At 43.4% G+C, this 17,780-nt stretch overlaps 1 protein-coding gene across 2 annotated transcripts in view; it reads right to left on the reverse strand.

The window, feature by feature from the left end:
* DTNA (dystrobrevin alpha) overlaps positions 1-17,780 on the reverse strand; it is a 311,835-nt gene that overhangs the window by 30,213 nt on the left and 263,842 nt on the right. Inside the window, exons 12-16 of one of the 2 annotated variants that reach the window (XM_081097324.1) lie at positions 16,234-16,311; positions 15,603-15,695; positions 5,539-5,626; positions 2,791-2,888; positions 844-957 (exon numbers count right to left, since the gene is read on the reverse strand). In XM_081097324.1, the coding sequence (XP_080953450.1) occupies positions 844-957; positions 2,791-2,888; positions 5,539-5,626; positions 15,603-15,695; positions 16,234-16,311 (471 nt within the window). The remainder of the gene's footprint in view (positions 1-843; positions 958-2,790; positions 2,889-5,538; positions 5,627-15,602; positions 15,696-16,233; positions 16,312-17,780) is intronic. The other variant, XM_081097321.1, reaches the window with a different exon arrangement.

A 17,780-nucleotide genomic window follows, 5' to 3' on the forward strand; every position in this document is an offset into this window, starting at 1 on the left:
CGTCTCTGCGGTCTGCTGTCCACTGAAACGGCGCTACGCGGCACGTCACTATACTAGCACTTACACAGCACGCCCCAGAGCTAGGAAATACTTGGCACCCAAACCGAAAGATGGAAAGTGCGCTGCACTTGCTAACTGAAAAGTGCCTGTGAAATGTGACATTTCTCTGAGGGAATGCCTTTCAGTTTATGTTCGTTTTGTTTGCTACACAAATGGGCTTGAGCATGTGCCATATTCAAGGCAGGGAGGGAAGCCAGCTTGACACGGAGCCCAGGCATGACTTGCCTTTCGCCCACGGGTGCAGAGGGAGCCACGTCCTCACCCGCTTCCTGCTACTTTCTACCTGAGGTTCGGGGGGTTGAACCGGACGACCTAAGGTCCTTCCCAACTCAAATGCTTATGATGACAGCGGAGGTGGGCCCAGGCCTTGACACTCTATTGCAGCACAAGAAGGCGTGTGTTTTAAGATCTCTAAGTAAAGCTACTAGGGACCAGATTTAGAGAAAACCAGACTCCCTTTCATGGGTTACAGGCACATTTTTAAGTGTAAAAATGTTTTAATCACTTGCATTATAAACACACTGTTGAGGGTACAAATAATTCAAGAAATCTGAGTTAATTTTTTTCCCAGTAAGAGATTTTTGTTTCTGACCTAAAGAACGGTTTCCTTTCTCCATATCAAATGAAGGAATGAAATAGAAACAGCTTCTCCCTCAGCAATAAGGTGTGTGCAATGAAAAACACACGAAGGCCAGAAGTGGCGAAGGGCCGGTAGCTGGCGAGACTGCTAGGCCTTAGAAGACGCAGGCCCCCGTCTCCCTGAGACCCGTGGACTCCTCTTACCTGAGGAGCCGCAGCTCGGCCAGCAGAGTGGGGTTTTGCTGCGCCTTCTCTGGGGTGGGCTGTGAGGCTTGTTCATGCTCCAGCCGCAGCCTCTGGATCTCCTGTAAGATTTCTCTTGGGAGAGAGGAGGAAGGTAAGAAACCAGGGTCAGTCAACGCTCAGAGCACCCAGGACCTCACATCTGGGCAGAGCAGCTCAGGGCCACCGGCACAAAGAAAGGGTCACCCTACCTTTCTGAGCAGCACCCCCTGCCCCCCCCCAAACCCAGCAGTGTTTATGAGGCGTGGCTGGAGCCAGCGGGCCCTGTGGAGAGGTTCCGACTCCCTCTCGGGTCCATCCAGCTGTGAGGAGCCAGGCTGAGCGTTCTCACCAGGACCCACTCATCCCTCTAGCAGGGAATATAACGCCGTGGGCACGTGCTCAGCTTTGAAAAGTGCACGGCTAACAGGACAAACACATACCTCCCTGTTCTTTATGATCCATGGACACCATAAAGGGGCTGCAACTTCCAGGCAGAGGTGCTTGGAAGGGAACCAGGAACACAGGGTGCTCCTTTCACAAAACGAAATGCCCCACTCCCTCTCCAGGAGTGACACTGCTCTCACCGAAGTTATCTGAGAAGGTCCCGGGGAGGCAAAGTGCTCTCTTTTTCTTAACAATGGATCCCAATGAGAGTCGCCTTAGAGGGAAAGGGGTTTTAAAAAGATTCACTGTAATTGCGTCTGTGACATAAGAGAGCTCTCGGCGTGACCTCTGTCAGGGGTGAGACACGTCAGTCTAGGATTGATGTGGGGGCCGGGGCTGCCCTGCATCGAGGTGAACGTCAGGCCGACCATGAGGGATAGGAGACCCATGTGAGGCAAACGACCCCTAAGTGAGCTGGAAGCCATTAGCAAGGTAACAAGTCACATCTTCTTGGGGGAGGGGCTGGTCTCCCAGACAACACAGTGCACAAGAGCCAGTAAGACAGAACAAAGTACCGAGAACGGAGGCGAACTTGGTGAGCCAGGGGGTGGCTTCTTCTTGGAAAGGTTAAATGTATGACTTCAACCTTTCTTTGGCTCCCCCTTGTGCTCCATGGTGATAATGGGCTTGAGCATGTGCCATATTCAAGGCAGGCAGGGAAGCCAGCTTGACATGGAGCCCAGGCATGACTTGCCTTTCGCCCACGGGTGCAGAGGGAGCCACGTCCTCACCCACTTCCTGCTACTTTCTACCTGAGGTTCGGGGGGGTTGAACCGGACGACCTAAGGTCCTAAGGTCTTTAAGATAAATACTCCACAGAAACCCAGTAGGTGAGAGGAAGGGTGCTCCTGGCCCTTCTCCCCGCTCTCCAGGCGCCTCTCCGGAGGCTCCAGGGTCTCATCGAGCTCAGCCTGAAAACCAGTGGCCGGATTGAAGATCTCCAGGGCCAACACCCTGACATTCTGGGACTCTCCCTAGTTCTCCTCCTTGGTTGTAAGACTAGAACCGTGGCGGAGCCATGGAGCCCAAGGAAGGAGCAGCTCTGATAAGAAAAAATCATGGTAAGACATGTAAGGAGAACTGAGTGCTTAGTCTACAAGGAACTATGCTGCCTTCTTTAACCGTATTTTATTTAACCCTCAGAACATGCTATTATATACAGGTACTACTGTTGTCTGTTTCAGGAATGCGGACATCAAAGAACAGACCAGTGAAAGGACTTGCGCAAGTTCAATAGCACCTTAGCGGTGGAGGTGACCTGAACCCGGGCTTGTGAGCTCCGAGGCTCATATGCATCAGACTCCCTCAGTCTTTGGTACTTGCTCTGGCAGGTCTAGCCGGGGCTTCTCAGAACGTGGCCTTGAACATCCACTCAGGGTGAAGAGCCGAAGCATTTTAAAGCTTGACTGCGGGTTGTCAATGGGCGGGCACTTTGACCAAAAAGCCACTGTGGCCGAGCGGCCGAGCGGCCGAGCAGCCTACCGGTTCTTGTTCTCCAGCTCCGCGATGAGCTGCCGCTGCTGCTTGTTGGCGTCGATGGTGAAGGAGATGTCAGGAGCGCCTCTCTGCTGCGCTGGCTGCTGCAAAACACGAGGGTCACACGGTTCACTATCGAGGAGATAGCCATCGTGAGACGTGCAGCTGAGAAAAAGGAAACAATTTCTATCCCAACAAAAAAGGCAAATATATACAAATTCAATGGCCATTCCTCTCCCAAGGACCAGGATCTGTGTGTCTGAAGTACAGCTAGGCAGTGAAAAGCTGAACAGAATCTTTGGCAGGCAAATACACAGAACATAAAAAGTTGTTTTTTAGCTTTCTGATTTGAAGTCTTTGGGGAGCTATTTTATTCTGGCCATGCTGTTCCCATTGCAACGATCCTCTCAGTATATGTGGGCATAACAAATACTCACTGTTGAGATAACTCTTTTTCTAGAATTACTGTTCAACCACTGTAATATGCAATTAGAAATTTCATAGTTTTAAAGTCATAGTTAGTATGACTTCCTTTTCTTCTTCTTTTGGTTAATATGCTTTTAGCATTTCTTTACATGTAATTTAACTCTGATATATATATGTGTCATGCAACCAGCTTTAACAATTGGTGTATATGCAGTCATAACTTTCTCCATTCTTATAAAATCCTATCTAATAATAGACAAACATAGTAATAGACTGTACCTTCACTACACCTCCCATTGGCTAATCAGCACAATATGCAAATTAACTGCCAACAAAGATGGCAGCTAATTTGCATACTGCAGGCAGGGCGGGACAGCGCCATCCCGCCTGCCCTGCCGCCATCGAGGCCGGCTATCTGCAACCCGGGGGGGTGGGTGTCCGTGTGCGACCTGACCCGGGGCGGCCAAGCAGGGCAGCAGCGATTGGCCGGCCCACCCAGGCATCCCGTGTGCGACCGACCCGGGGTGGTGCCCCAACCCCCGGATTGGCCCTGCCGTGTGCGAGACTCGGGGAGGCGGGGCAGGCACTGAGGGATCGGGCCTGCCATCTGCCACTTGGGGAGTGGGCCTAAGCCAGCAGATGGTTATCTCCCAAGGGGTCCCAGACTGTGAGAGGGCACAAGTGGGCTGAGAGACACCCCCCCCATCCCCCTTGTGCACAAATTTTTGTGCATCAGGCCTCTAGTTATATATATAAAATTATACATGTATATACAGATATAAATTAACTTCTAACAAATTATATATTATAAACAAATGAATCATTGATTAAATACACACACATAATATACTGTGTGTGTGTGTGTGTATGTGCATTTAGTCAAGGGTCAATTTGCCATTGTTCTATAAAAATACGGTCAGATTCTCCAGGTCTGTTCCCTGCAGGTGGATGGGGGAGGGGACTGGACAATAGATGCATGCCCAGGAAGGTCTGGGTGACGTGGGAAAGTGCTTGTCTGTCAATCACACCTGGGAGCGAGTCATTGGGGGTTGAAGTCTGAGATAATTAAGTCCTAAGCAAAGGGAGTTCTCTCTCTCGGCCTCTAGCTCCCTTGAGACTCTTGTTGCAGGGGAAGCCATGTGGGCTCCACACACTGGTTTTAATGGACAGGGACTAGCTTAACGGTATGTGGACACGGCTCCACCGTGGACCAAAAACTTTAGACACTGGCTTGCTTTGCTTCTAGCTCTGCTGAAGCCCCAGCTGCACCTCTCCCAGGACTGGTTGAAGGGAAATGGGACTTTGGAAACCGAGGGATATAATTTCATGTGAATAAAAATCACTCATTTAAAAAATAGGGTTAGATTATGTATACGTCGCTGTGTCTTGCTTTCCTTGCTCTACAGTACATTGTAGAAATTTCTTGATGTCAATATTTACTGCTTTTAAACCGATTAAAAAAATCTTTCTACCAAAGAATGCCAAACTTTTAAACATGGCACCCATTGCCTAAGCCTGCTTTTTACCGTCCGGAAGGGTGATTGTAGGAAAGGTTAAGTGTGGTAAATGTCTGGCTTTTGTAAAGCTTCTCTATAATTTTTTAATTATCAGGTTTTTTAAAAGAGAAATGATTTGAAAAAAAGAATTAAGAAAAAGACATAAAGAGAAACGATCTGTGTTGCTAAGGAAGAAGTCTGAGGCTCTACGTTTTATATCCGAATGTCTTTCTCTAGCTAAGTCCGCACATGGCAGCTTTGGCCTGTGACCCAGGTTTTTCTTCTGACTTCATTGCATACTTTTCTCTTTCTCGTACATATTTTACCCATTATTGATAAAAGTAGAAACTAATCTGGGGTCATTGCTTCACTCTTTATATTAAGTGATCCAGAATTATCCAGAGAAATCAGGCGTGAGGCTGTCTTAGCAATGTCGTAACAGAATAACTCAAGCTACGATCTCTGGTACCAGAGTGATAGCCGAGAAGGGAAAAGATAGAAGGAGTGGGCGGCCAGACCATTCTTAGGTCTTGACGCCAACACAGTAGCAACTCCTGAGCTCTGCAGCTGTAGCACCGACTATAAGCAGGGGTGGGGAACCTTTTCCTGCCAAGGGCCATTTGGATATTTATAACACCATTTGCGGGCCATACAGAATTATCAACTTAAACATTAGCCTGCTATATTTGGTCAAACATTTAATTAACTCAACCCTAATGCCTTGGCAGGGCCAGACCAAGTGACTTCCTGGGTCATAGAAGGCCAGACGTTCCCCACCCCTGAGCTATAGGATCGACAATGAACACAACATCCTCTCACTCACACTACTTACAGACGAAGTGGACTCTGCCGCCAGTCTTGCCGCGTACCTGGCAATTAGCCTGTGTTCCTCATCAAGCCGGTTTGAGCTCTCCAGCATACTATTGAGAACAGAGCGAGGAGACTGTTAGGCGATGGGAAAGATGGATGCATTCCTATCACCACCAAGGGTGTTGCTATTTCAATATTTCAGTGCACAAATTTGAAAACTAGATAAAATCCCGTTAGGCTAATGATCTCAGACTTGGATTTATAACATGAATCCATAACATGAATCTAGTATGTGGCCAGGAAGGTCACCTATAAATCCTGTCTCCCTCACTGCAATTGTCTTACTAAGAAAGCTCCAAAGAGGAGTGATGGTTCTGATGAACATTTCTGATGAAAGGATATTATCTCTTTAATTTTATTGCTTTTGATATTTTTATTTCCTCATCACACAAGTCATACATGTACCAAATAGGCCTGTTAGAAAATATGGAAGCTAGATTAAAAAAAAAAAAGCGAACAACTGTGGTCAGCCTGTAGTGATTCCCCATTTCCTGGTATTCACTCTTGTATGTAAGCCCCTCCCTTTCGTATGGGCTGGACTTACTGACTTGCTTCTAAGGAATACAGTATAAAATATGGCAGGAGTCCTGGATTGTCCCTTCCAAGGTTAGGTTACAAAAGACCATGGCTTCCATCTGGGGCATGTTTTCCCTCTCTGAGTGCTTTTGGATTGCTTGCTCTGTGGGAAGCTCACTGCCATGCCATCCGGTGGCCTATGGAAAGGCCCATGTCATGAGGCGCCGGAGCCAAGCACCTTGTGAATGAATTCACATGGGCAGAACCTTCAGATGAGATCACAGCCCCAGCCAACAGCTTGATGGCAACCTCATGAAAATCCTCTTGAGCCACAGGCCCCTCCCTGTGGGCAGGGGAGGAAGGGACCTGAGAATCTGCATTTCTAACAAGCTTCTGAGATCCTCTGGTATTGCTGGTCCAAGGACACTTTGAGAAGCAAGGACCTAGAAGATCTTGAAAATAAGATGGAACATCTAAACTATATAAAATAGATCATTTTTCATGAGCATTTAACTGATAGCCATGTAGTATGTGTGATATTTTCCAAACATTCCCTTATGAAGGAAATTTTAGGATTTCAGGTTGATATAGGTATAGTATCGATCCCCGTGGATTGACATTTTAATTAGCACACAAAAGACTTGCAGTAAGAAAATAATTACAAAGCAAAAGGAGTTAGTTTTGGAAAATTGATGCTGTAAAGCCGACGTTTGTCTTTATAACACGGTATGTGCACTCCGCCTTGGCTAAAAGCAGCAACTGAACTTCTCGTTGCAGCTTTAATGAGAAAGGAAGTTTCACTGCCTTTGCTTTAAACATAAAACTACCCACAAAGAAGCAATTTAACTGGATTTTAACATGTGCATCATTTCTGGCTGGTGCATCAGCGACTGTAAGCTACTTAAGCACTGTGTAGAGAACAGGGCCCATTGCTCCAAGCCCAGGACAACAATGTGCTTGATGGCCTGAAAGTGACTTTGTCAAAAACATTTGTGAGTGTTTTGGTAAATAAATAATAAAAAACCTTGATAAAAAACCCCTCACAATCCAAGTGTCTTTTATTATGAATGGCCAGCAAGTAGGTATAAACAATAGGAAGGTTACATAAAAAAGCCTCCTGGAAATGTAAGACATGAAATTATGGGATTCGGCCGAGTAAGCTATAATTCATCCTCCATACTTTTCCTCCCCAGCACTGACCAAAAGAGGGGTGGAGTGATATATTTCCCCTTTGTGCACACAAAGGATTTATGAGTCCACATGTGCCATTTCTGTATGTTCAAATTATACAAGAGTGAATGAGGCATTTCTCTGATAAATTCCATTATTTCAAGACTTCAATTACAAATGGTTGAAAATGAATGGCCAATAATCCCTAAATCATTAAAGAGATATGGATTCCAACACTTGCTCTATCCCTGGCTATTCATTTCAAGACTTTAGAATCAGTAATCTTGCTACAAGACTATGATGAATTAAAAAGGGGCTGCTCTGTAGACTGAATCTTGAATGGGAAGATCTATTATTTTGAAAGCTCTCCAGCATCTACCTTAAATACATGGCCAGTGGCTGCTGCTAGTGGTTGAAAATGGCACTCTAGGACACTCAAGTTGCTCAGCTAAGCAATGGCTTAGTAAATTGTGATTTAGCAAAGATTTCTGGGAACTCAGGGTTTATTCACATGTTTGGTTTGTTTCTCTGCAGTCTTGTTCTGACTGCCAGTGTGGGAAAGTCAACCAAATAATGTCACCCAAAGGCCACCAGACAAAGTGGTATGTTTTCCCTTAACATTTTTTCCATTTGTTGAAATGATGATGGGAATTTTATCACCAGAGATTAATTTTTAAGGTCATTAGGCCTCAGGTACTACCTTCTATTAAATGGAAATGGCTAACAGGAGGATTATTGCCTAAGAAAGCATGGTCAGTTAACGGCAAGTGGAGGATTGCTTTAGGAGGTTATGGCCTATGTTTTGCAGTTGGTTGAGAGCAAAACACTACATAGAGCCCTGTTCAGGCTGTCAGGAGTCAGTGAGCAGAAGTCAGGGTGGAAAAGAATGAAGTGATACTGGGGTCCGGGAAGTGACTTTATGGGACTGAGGATTGAGGAGGGAAATGAAGGAACTCTCAATGCTTCAACTGTTGGCACTTTACTGACAGGTTGAAAAGGAAAGTACAGGAAATCATAAAGTGGCAATCTTCATGGATAATAATAATAAAATCTGCATAAGAATGGCTTCTCTATAGGGGTGCCTTCCAATGCCTTTATTGAGACCTTAACAACCCACTATGTCATAATCATGGACAAGGCCCTACGTTCTATCTTCTACAAACTCCCAAGTTCCCCCACTTCCCTCTATCCCAGCTGTCACCGATGTGCTCCAGGCCACAGTCATCTTTGCCTGAATTAGTGTAAAGGCCTCTCAACAGGTCGCTCTGATTTTAGATTTAGTCTTCCCTCCAATTCATTTTCTATCCTGCAGTCAGTGTGATCGTTTAAAAATGAGGTTGGCTCTAATAGTCTTATGCATGAAACCCTTCTATAGGTTCTCATTTTTGAAATTCTTAAACAAGATGTATAAGGTCCTGCATCACTTAGCTCTATCTTTTACCCTGGTAACTCGGTAGCCTTACCAAATAAGCACCTCAGAGGGACCATATTCTCTCTGCCCTGAGTAATCTCTCTGCCTCCTCCACACACCCCCACCTGGCTAATGCTTCTTCATCCTGCTTTTGGCTTTAGCTGCCATTTCTTACCTTTACCTCCAACCTCCAAATTCAGGTTCATAGCTTCTCATGTATTCTACAGCAGTCTGCACTGCACTTCCCTTGTTATAGCTGCTAGCCCTTTGCATTTTAATTGCCTTTTCACTTGTCTTTATCCTCTGCTAAACTGTAACTCCTTTGAGGGCAGAATGGTTCAATGTTTTCACCATTAGCACCGTGCATAGCACACAGCAAGAACTACCTAAGAACTAGTTGGACAAAAGAATGAATAAAGGTTAGCTCTCTTAGCTGGGACTACCATGGTCTTTGGTCCACCTCTTCTATCTTTCTGGGCTCTGCATGCATCCTCAACACTTTGAGAAAACCAGAAGAGTACAGATGAAATACTGTACTTTAATACTAGCCATGCTATCTAACATGGAACTGTGGAATATTCACTTTGGGTAGAGTTGAACAATGGGGATACATTGCATGACCGCATACAGATTCCTTATCTGCTTTGTATAGGTGCTAAAGTTAATAAAAAAAATGTCATTATGCTCACTCATATTCATTATCAGATCTTTACTCCCAATCGTGGCAAGTTCTCTTCAGGTTCACATTCGTTGGTATTGTTTTAAAGATTAGGAAAGCAGATGGCGTCTAAAGGGGTTAAGATCCCACTCAAAAGAAACGCTCATTCTTAGAAGGGGTGAATAACTGGAGGGATGCTATCAAAGAGTGGGTGGGAGGTTGGGCTGGATCATTTCTGGGTTCAACCCCCAGGCTTCTCACTTACTAGCTGTGTGACTCAGGGCGAGTCAACCTCTTGTGCCTCAGCTTTCTCGTCGATATGACAGGGGTAATACGGTAACTTACTTCATGGCTAAAAGCTCGAAACCCACGTAAAGTGTTTAGACTAGTGCCAGCGCACAGGGTAAGACTCTGTGCGAGAATTCTTTTTACTCTTCCCTCTATGGTGCAAACATTGCTAAGACAATGTTTGCGCCATAACTTCCTTACCTATAAATTAGGTTTCTGCTCAAGCAAATGTGATTGGTTACTCTTCAGTATTCTAGTTTATACCAAAAAGGAGAAAGACAGTTAAGAGGAATCAATGACAGAGTTTATAGAAGCAATAGGTGGTCTTTATAACTCTGATTTCCTAGACAAAGGGGGGAGTGAGCTTGACAGTGATAGCCTTCTCTTTCTTTTCCTTGCTTTTGCAAGCAAAGCTACACACTGCCATGAATTTCTAATCAAAATGTCCCTTTTGCACAATTTATCCAACAACATATGAGTCCACATCCCATTCTGAGTTCTTTATTTTAGCACACTTGGAGAAAGCGTACTCTGAAGTTCATTCATTCAACAATATTGAACACACAAGAGCTATCAGTTCATTTCTATCATATTATAATGGACAGGATTTACCAAATAGAATTTTAAAGTCTTTTTAGATGCCTCCAGTCCTATTCAAAATCAAGGGAGGTATTAACATTGAGTTACTCCCATGTGCCCAGTACTACACTAGCTAATTTACATCTATAGCCTCATCAGATTGGTAGTGTCACTCTCATCTTCCATGGAAACTTAAAATGTATTGAATCTATAACAGAGAAGGGAACACATCTTAAAATCAATTTATCACCTAATTATGCTGAGAAAACCTCTGCGGACACAACATAGCCAATGCAGATATGTGACACTCTTCAAATTTTTATTTCTAGCCTCCTAAGGAAATACCTTTCTCAGAAGTCTAGTTCTATAACTATAGCTCCTAAACATTTCACAGAAGAAAGGAATAGTGTTAACAAGGAAATGAAACTCATATGAAAGAGACACTGACAGCTAGTGTAGATAACTTCTCTTTCCTTTCAATAGGTTGCAATCTACTTACATTTTTTCAAAATCAACAACATTTACAGAAAAAGGTAAAATCATAGCCTACATATTAAACATATTAAAGGCATATAATTCAGTGAATTCAATGTTGGACTGAGTTGTGTCTCCCCAAATTCATGTGTCGAAGCACTAATTCCAGTACCTTACAATGTGACTGTGTTTAGTGATAGGGCTTTTAAAGTGGTGGTTAAGTGAGGTCATAAGAGTGGGGCCCTATTGAATATATGACTGTTGTCCTTATCAGCAGAGGAGGGGAACTAGGAATATGCAAGCACAGAGAAAAGACCATGCAATAGACCACATAAGGAGAAAGCAGCCATCAGCAGGCCCAGGAGAGAGACCGCAGGAGAAATCAACTTTGCCAGCACCTTGGTCTTGGACTTCCAGCCTCCAGAGAACAAATGTCTGTTGTTCAAGTCACACAGCGGGTGGTCTTCTGTTACAGTAGCCCCAGAAAACGAATACGAAACTTTCAGTTTTTCAATTTTGCTCCCATCACTTGCTTTTCTCACTCACATCAGTGAATTGCTGGTGTTTGTCTTTATCCACATGTACCACCTCTCTCTACGTCAAGCTTAATACGTTATACTCTTACATCAAATGTTTAAGGGCTGATTTATAATTGGTGATACTTTAAATAGTAAAAATATTTATTTTACTAGTAAAAAAAGATTTTCTGAGGACTCCCAACCATTTTGCTTAGTGTGAGAGGGAATTCTGTACTCTAGCACTATGGATATTCTACAACACCAACAGATGTTTATTGGCCACCTACTACGTGCCAGGCACTGTGCAAAATGTCAGAGATATGATGGTGAGCAAGTCAGAGAAGGCCCTGCACCATAAAGGGGAAGGTAGATAGTAACGAAAGCAAGCAAGCAAGCAACCAACCAATGGTTGCAGTTCTAGTAAGAATGAAATAAATAGTATGCCACGATAGAGACTAATCTAGGACACCCACCTGAGGAGGTGCCTTTAATCTGAGATCAGAAGCCTGAGTTGGAGCTGGTGCATGTGTGTGTGTGGAAGGACAGGGCAGGGGCAATATGGGGATGGATGTTCTAGGCATAGGAAAGATCTAGCATCGTGACCTTGAGGCAGTTTTAGGAATAGTTTTTAGGAATTGATCAAAAGCTGATGTGACTAAGTATTGCGATTGAGTGGAAGACCCCTTGGCAGCTGAGGAGGAGAGGCGGGTAGGCAAGAGCTAGTCCCACACAGGCTTCCAGGCTGAGGTGAGGGGTCCGAGTTGTAAACTGAGTGCAAGAGGAATCTATTCAGAGTTTCAAGCAGGCAAGCCGAGAAAAATTTGGACCTCAGATATGTATCCTAGACCTCGGCATAAAATACACAATTTCTTGTACTTGAGAAAAAATACATATGCAGGACCAATTTTACCCTGGTTCTGTGAGATCAGGGGTCTGAGTGACAACAATTGATCTTGACATCAAAGTACAGACTGTAACCTTTAATTGTACCCCTCCCTCCCTCACAGGGGGCCTTGGCAGAGAGAACTGTGCCAGAAGCTTTTGAATGGTAAGTATTAAAGATATACTTATGATAAGAGTTGGAAGTTCTGGGCTGGTTTTGGATCCTTGGGCCTGCCTGCCGCGGTCAGTCCTTCTAAACCACTTGTGAGCCCAGGCACTTGATAAGCCTCAGGGAAGGGCAGAAAAAGCCCTCACTGTATATTTCGAAACCCCGCCTCCCCCGTCGGAGAAGGTACTTGAAAACACGAAGGCTTTTAAAATGTTACTGGATTAGGAAGACAGCAGACTTCTCCCTGGAGCTACAGTTATTTGGCTTCTCTGACATCACAACCAACCCTGACACAGAAGTATTTCTTTCATTTAGCAGCAGACTATTTACAAATGAGTCCATTTTTCACTGTGTGAAGCAGTTCCTATTTTTTAAAGGACCCCACATAGTTAACCAGGAGCACATATGAATAGTTATGAAAACAGATCTTTTAGCCAAGAGCAGCTCCTAGGTTCCTATTTGTAGACCATCTCATGAAAGAGGCACAAACAGGGAGGCCGAGGAATGCCTGGAACATGGAAGGGATCTTGTGTCAGAAGCCTAGTGTGCAAGCCCTTGCTAGCATGTGACTGTGGATAAGTCACTTCCTGTCTCAGAGCTTACATTTTCTTATCAGTGAAATGAAAGTAATAAGCGAGCCAAACGATGTGTGGGTAAGGGCTCCGTAAGCCCTTGAAGCTCTTCATAAATGTACAATTATTCATATTCAGGTGCTGTGGTGAGATACAAGAGACTGAAGACAGAACTCTTGCCCCTTTGAAGCTTACGATCAAAATGAGCAATCACAAGGCAGAGAACTAAATACATACACCCTAACAGCTACCATTCTTGTTATCACGATGTGCTCAAAATATCTGTGAAAGTGCAATGAAGTAACACAGTGGGATATGTGACTTTAGGAAATAGAGGTGTGGTGGACGCAGTGTGGAGGACTGTCCAGGAAAGCTTTCTGGAGGGCATACGTAGATGTAGGTTCATAAGAGGCAGTGTATCCTAGTGGTTATGAGCTTGGACTCAAGTGGCTAATGACCAAAATCCCTGCTCCACTCACTGTTCAGTGGCCATGTGACTGGAGAGTCCTGTAACTCTCATAATTGCTACTGTTACTTCTCTATAAAGGAGGGACGATAGCATTTACTCTATAGGCTTGCTTTAAGGGCTAGGGGAAATTATGCAAATAATTATGTGATTAATTTATGTAATTATAAAGTATGTAAATAATTTATATAATTATAAATTATGTAAATAATACATGTACTATTATGTAATTTGTGTATGCTTATGTCATTTATGCAATATTACAAAAATAAAGCTTTTAACAGCTTAGCCTGAGGCAAGTGCTTTAAAAAAATGGCAGCTCTTCGATTATTACCATTATATAGCTCACCATAATTGAATGATGGTAAAAATTATAGCTATAATGATGATAAAGGAGGTGAGAGATCACTAACACTCATATAATCGTGGCCGGTGTGGGGAATTGTTAGGAGCTAATTAAACAGAAAGGAAACAGAAGGAAGAATGAAAAATTCGAAAGATAAGTTGGAATTTTTTAAGGACAGAAAGAAAGCCATGAGAAATATGGGGGCAGCAGCCATTAAAATGGAGTCGGCTTCATGGATCAGTCTTAGATTCTGCTTTGTTTTCAAAATACAAGTCACACCTAGCTTTCCTCAAGGGGACACATGGAGTCTCTGCCGAGACAGTTTTACGGTCTTAAGTGGCCATCAAGTCACTGTGATTCATCACTTGAGTGGAGAAGAGGCTGTTGGTAACAATCTCTGAGCTCTCTTCTTGGAGACTTCTCCGTTACAACGTTGATTAAGAAAAGGTCAAAGGAAAGTGGTAGAAATAACCAGAGTGTCCTTAGAACCATGAGGCGAGGACACGGTGTGAGATCACATCACTGCCTTCAGACACGATTAAATCTTTATCGACTGCATTCTTCTTTAAAGATTACTCATACAACTTATTTCCTTTTGTAATTCTGTATTTTTACTTTCATTGCTTCAGCCACCATATACCATGGGGGAACCAAACTCATTGGGAATAAGATTAAAGCAATCACTCTTTCCTCCTATAGTTTTGAGAGGCTGAGATGTGAGAAAGAGGAGAAACTGTTTGATCTTCAAGCTTGGAAAAATTTGAACAAAGAGATGGGCTTAGCAGGAGAGTCCATTTTTATTTCCTAAAAGAGTAAAATTAAACTAATATGCTGGTCATATTTATAAAAATTCCAATTAAGATAAATATGTAACCATTAAATAAATGCTCATCAAGGAATCACCTAAAATTATCTCATATACTAATTATGCAAAGAAATGATTCTAAGGCATCAGAAGCAGGAATAGGAAATAACTTTGGAAATAGTCAAGGGAAGAATGTTCTAGAAACAAAGAAGTGGCTAATAATACTGAGTGATGATGCAATGAGCATCAGATGTTCACGGTATGCTTTCTGAGACATAGTAGTGAAAAGAGGGACCAGCTAATTCAAAGGCAGTTTAACCCATTGGCTCACTTAAAATTTACAACTATAAAAAAATCCATGGGTCCTCAGTTCAGAGGATATTAGAATTATTAAGCAAAATTAAAATATTTTTAAGGAACTGGTTTGCTAAACATGCTTGTAAAATAGTGGCCTAAACCAACCTGAAATATATGATATTTATATAGTTTGTCCATATATTTTCATTCAAATTGAAAATGTACAATTATTATTAAAACAAAGTAATCAATGGGAGGAATCTCTTATGTCACAATAAAAATAGGAAGAGGAAAACTTTATGAATGTCTTTATCCCAATATGTGGAGCTACCTGAATCCATACATGTCACACATCTGAAAGTAAGCTTGGCATATTCAGGGACTGGAAAGCAGGCTTTATCTGATGGCTACCCAGAAACATTTGTGAGGCAGAGAAAAGTCGAAAGACAATCACTGTTAAGGAAATGATTTCCAGGGTATGGCCTCATCCCATAACTTCCTCTTTTTCACATGTCAGCAGGGATGTACCTGTCCTTGCAATAGGACAAATTCCTGCATCACCCTTGTGTGGTTCTCTGACGTGGCACTTGTAACACAGAACCGACCGTGGGACCCACATCCCTGCACCCACCTGAGCTGATCCTTAGCATGGAACCATTTGTACACGTTGTCCCTTCGGCTAACATATAATTCTATGGCACACTCATGGGAAATATCCAAAATAACATTACAGAAGACATTTTCATGGAATCCGTTAAAAAGTGCCAGAGGGACACCTCCGGCATCAGTGACTTCGCCCCCTGCTGAGACTGCTGGTCAAGAGACGAGACCGTGTCCCTCTCTAAGGGCAGCCAAGCAGCCAAAGCTGCACTAACCATGAGGGGTTGCTCCGGAGCATGTTGACATACAACCCGATGAGCACATGTTCATCAGCCAGCCTGTCTGCCACATTCAGGCTGTACTGTATCCTGAAACAGGGCAGGAGGAGAGAGGGTGTTAGGAGAGGCGGGCAGACAGAAGCAGAGCAGGTAGGAGTGCGTTTGTGCGTGCGGGTGGGGAAAAGGGCATTGGGGAAACCAAACAAGTAGAGGAAGAATAAGGGCAGTTCTATGCAAAACACAAGCAGAATCCAAGCAACGAAATCCACAATTGCATTTCACCAACTTGAAAAATACAGGCTGCCAGAAAACAGATTTGCAGTCTTCACACCACCCAGGCCAAGGAATTCAGCTGGACGGTAAACACACGGCAAGCAAAGATTCAGTAGCCTTTGGAGAATCAAACCTGAAGCGTAGTCATTTAAAAAAAGAAAAGGACGTCAGGGAACGTGAACAACACAGACGTTTCTGCTCAAAATCACTACGTGGTGCTGTTAATGGAGTTATAACGGAGCTGCTTTTACTAAATCAGACATGGTCTTTCAAACACACAGCATGTCGACAAAAGAAATCTCCATTTTTTTCGTGCAGTTAATTCCAGATTCCAGTACACTCGGCTTTAACTTACCCTTTGCCCTTCAGAAAAGCCGGAGCAGCCCTAGCCAGCAGTTTGTTCTGCTCTACTTCACTGTCCTTGGGAGGAGAGCTAGTTAATAAGACGGGAAAGCCAAGAAGAAGGTAAACACGGCATTGCATTCAAGAATAGAATTGGCGACAGAAACGCCCAAGTCTACCGGTGGAGCCACACTCCGTTTGGACAGCTCTCTTATTCTTTTGAAATGTTCAAGATGTTTCACATCTCCACAGAGCTGAACTAGGAGTAGAAACCTGGCCTGAGAACCATTCTTACAATTGCACAAACCACCATGATCCCAGATTTGACCTCTGCTCGTTGCTTAACAAATAGACTGCATTGTGCCTGGACAGAATGGAAATTCATTCAGCATTCATGACAGACGATCATGTAAACAGCTCAATGGTTCGCTACCTCCTGCCAGCCTTTATATCTCAGTCAAGAAGTTTGCTTCTGCAGTCTTCCCTATATCCTCCAACTTTCTGTGTTGAATAGAAAGTTGAAAATTACCGAGATTGCAGTCTTATTAGAAGTGCTTTGTACTTTAAGCACCACATAGAGCAGTGATGGCGAAACTTCTGAGCTCGGCGTGTCAGCATTTTGAAAAACCCTAACTTAACTCTGGTGCCGTGTCACATAGAGAAATTTTTTGATATTTGCAACCATAGTAAAACAAAGACTTATATTTTTGATATTTATTTTATATATTTAAATGCCATTTAACAAAGAAAAATCAACCAAAAAAATGAGTTCGCGTGTCATAGATTCGCCATCACTGACATAGAGGGTTTCAGAAATCCCCAATTACACAAAGTATTACACAAAGTACAAGTGCACACAAAACTGACTTTAAAAAGGAAATGATTAATGTTCTAGGAGAATGTATTTTCCATGATGAACTTACATTTTTTTCAGCATACTAATTTTCACCTTCTAAGACTATGAAACCTGCCTGTCAGGGCCAAATAGCCACTTTAAGCCATGATAGCTGGTGTTTCCCTATCATCCCACCAAAACAGCACCCCAAACCTGGTCTCCTGAAGCATATCCCTTTATGTTCATTTTCCCATAACTACCGTCTCCCTGCTGCCCAAGTACCTCCCCCAACTTTCTTTTTTTGTAACTCAAGATTGATGTACCTACTATATACTTAACCTTAGGTTCTTGCAAATCCACTCAAAACACTGTGTGGTAAATCAATGATTTCCCTGTCTTGTTATGCTTTCCTGCCCCTTGACTCCCAGAAATTGTGGGGATATTTGCTAAATCACAAGCTTAATTATAATCCCATGGGTACAACTTCTGATATTGAATGCGCAAGAAGAAAGCAAGGACCAGTAGAGAAAATAAATACAGGAGGGTCTATCAGGGGATGTGTTTGCTACAAACAACTCTGGTGAATCTTATGGGGGGAAGGTGATGTGTCCACAAAGCCCTTCCCACCACGTGACACCAATACTAGCTCTGGAGGAGTTCTGACATCAGTATGTGCAGGGCCAGGGCCAGGAAGAGAGCGGTAGGCCAGATTTTCTGTTGGTGGC

The sequence above is a fragment of the Myotis nattereri genome, assembly GCF_964212035.1.
Source record: "Myotis nattereri genome assembly, chromosome: 8".
Taxonomy (NCBI): Eukaryota; Metazoa; Chordata; class Mammalia; order Chiroptera; family Vespertilionidae; genus Myotis; species Myotis nattereri.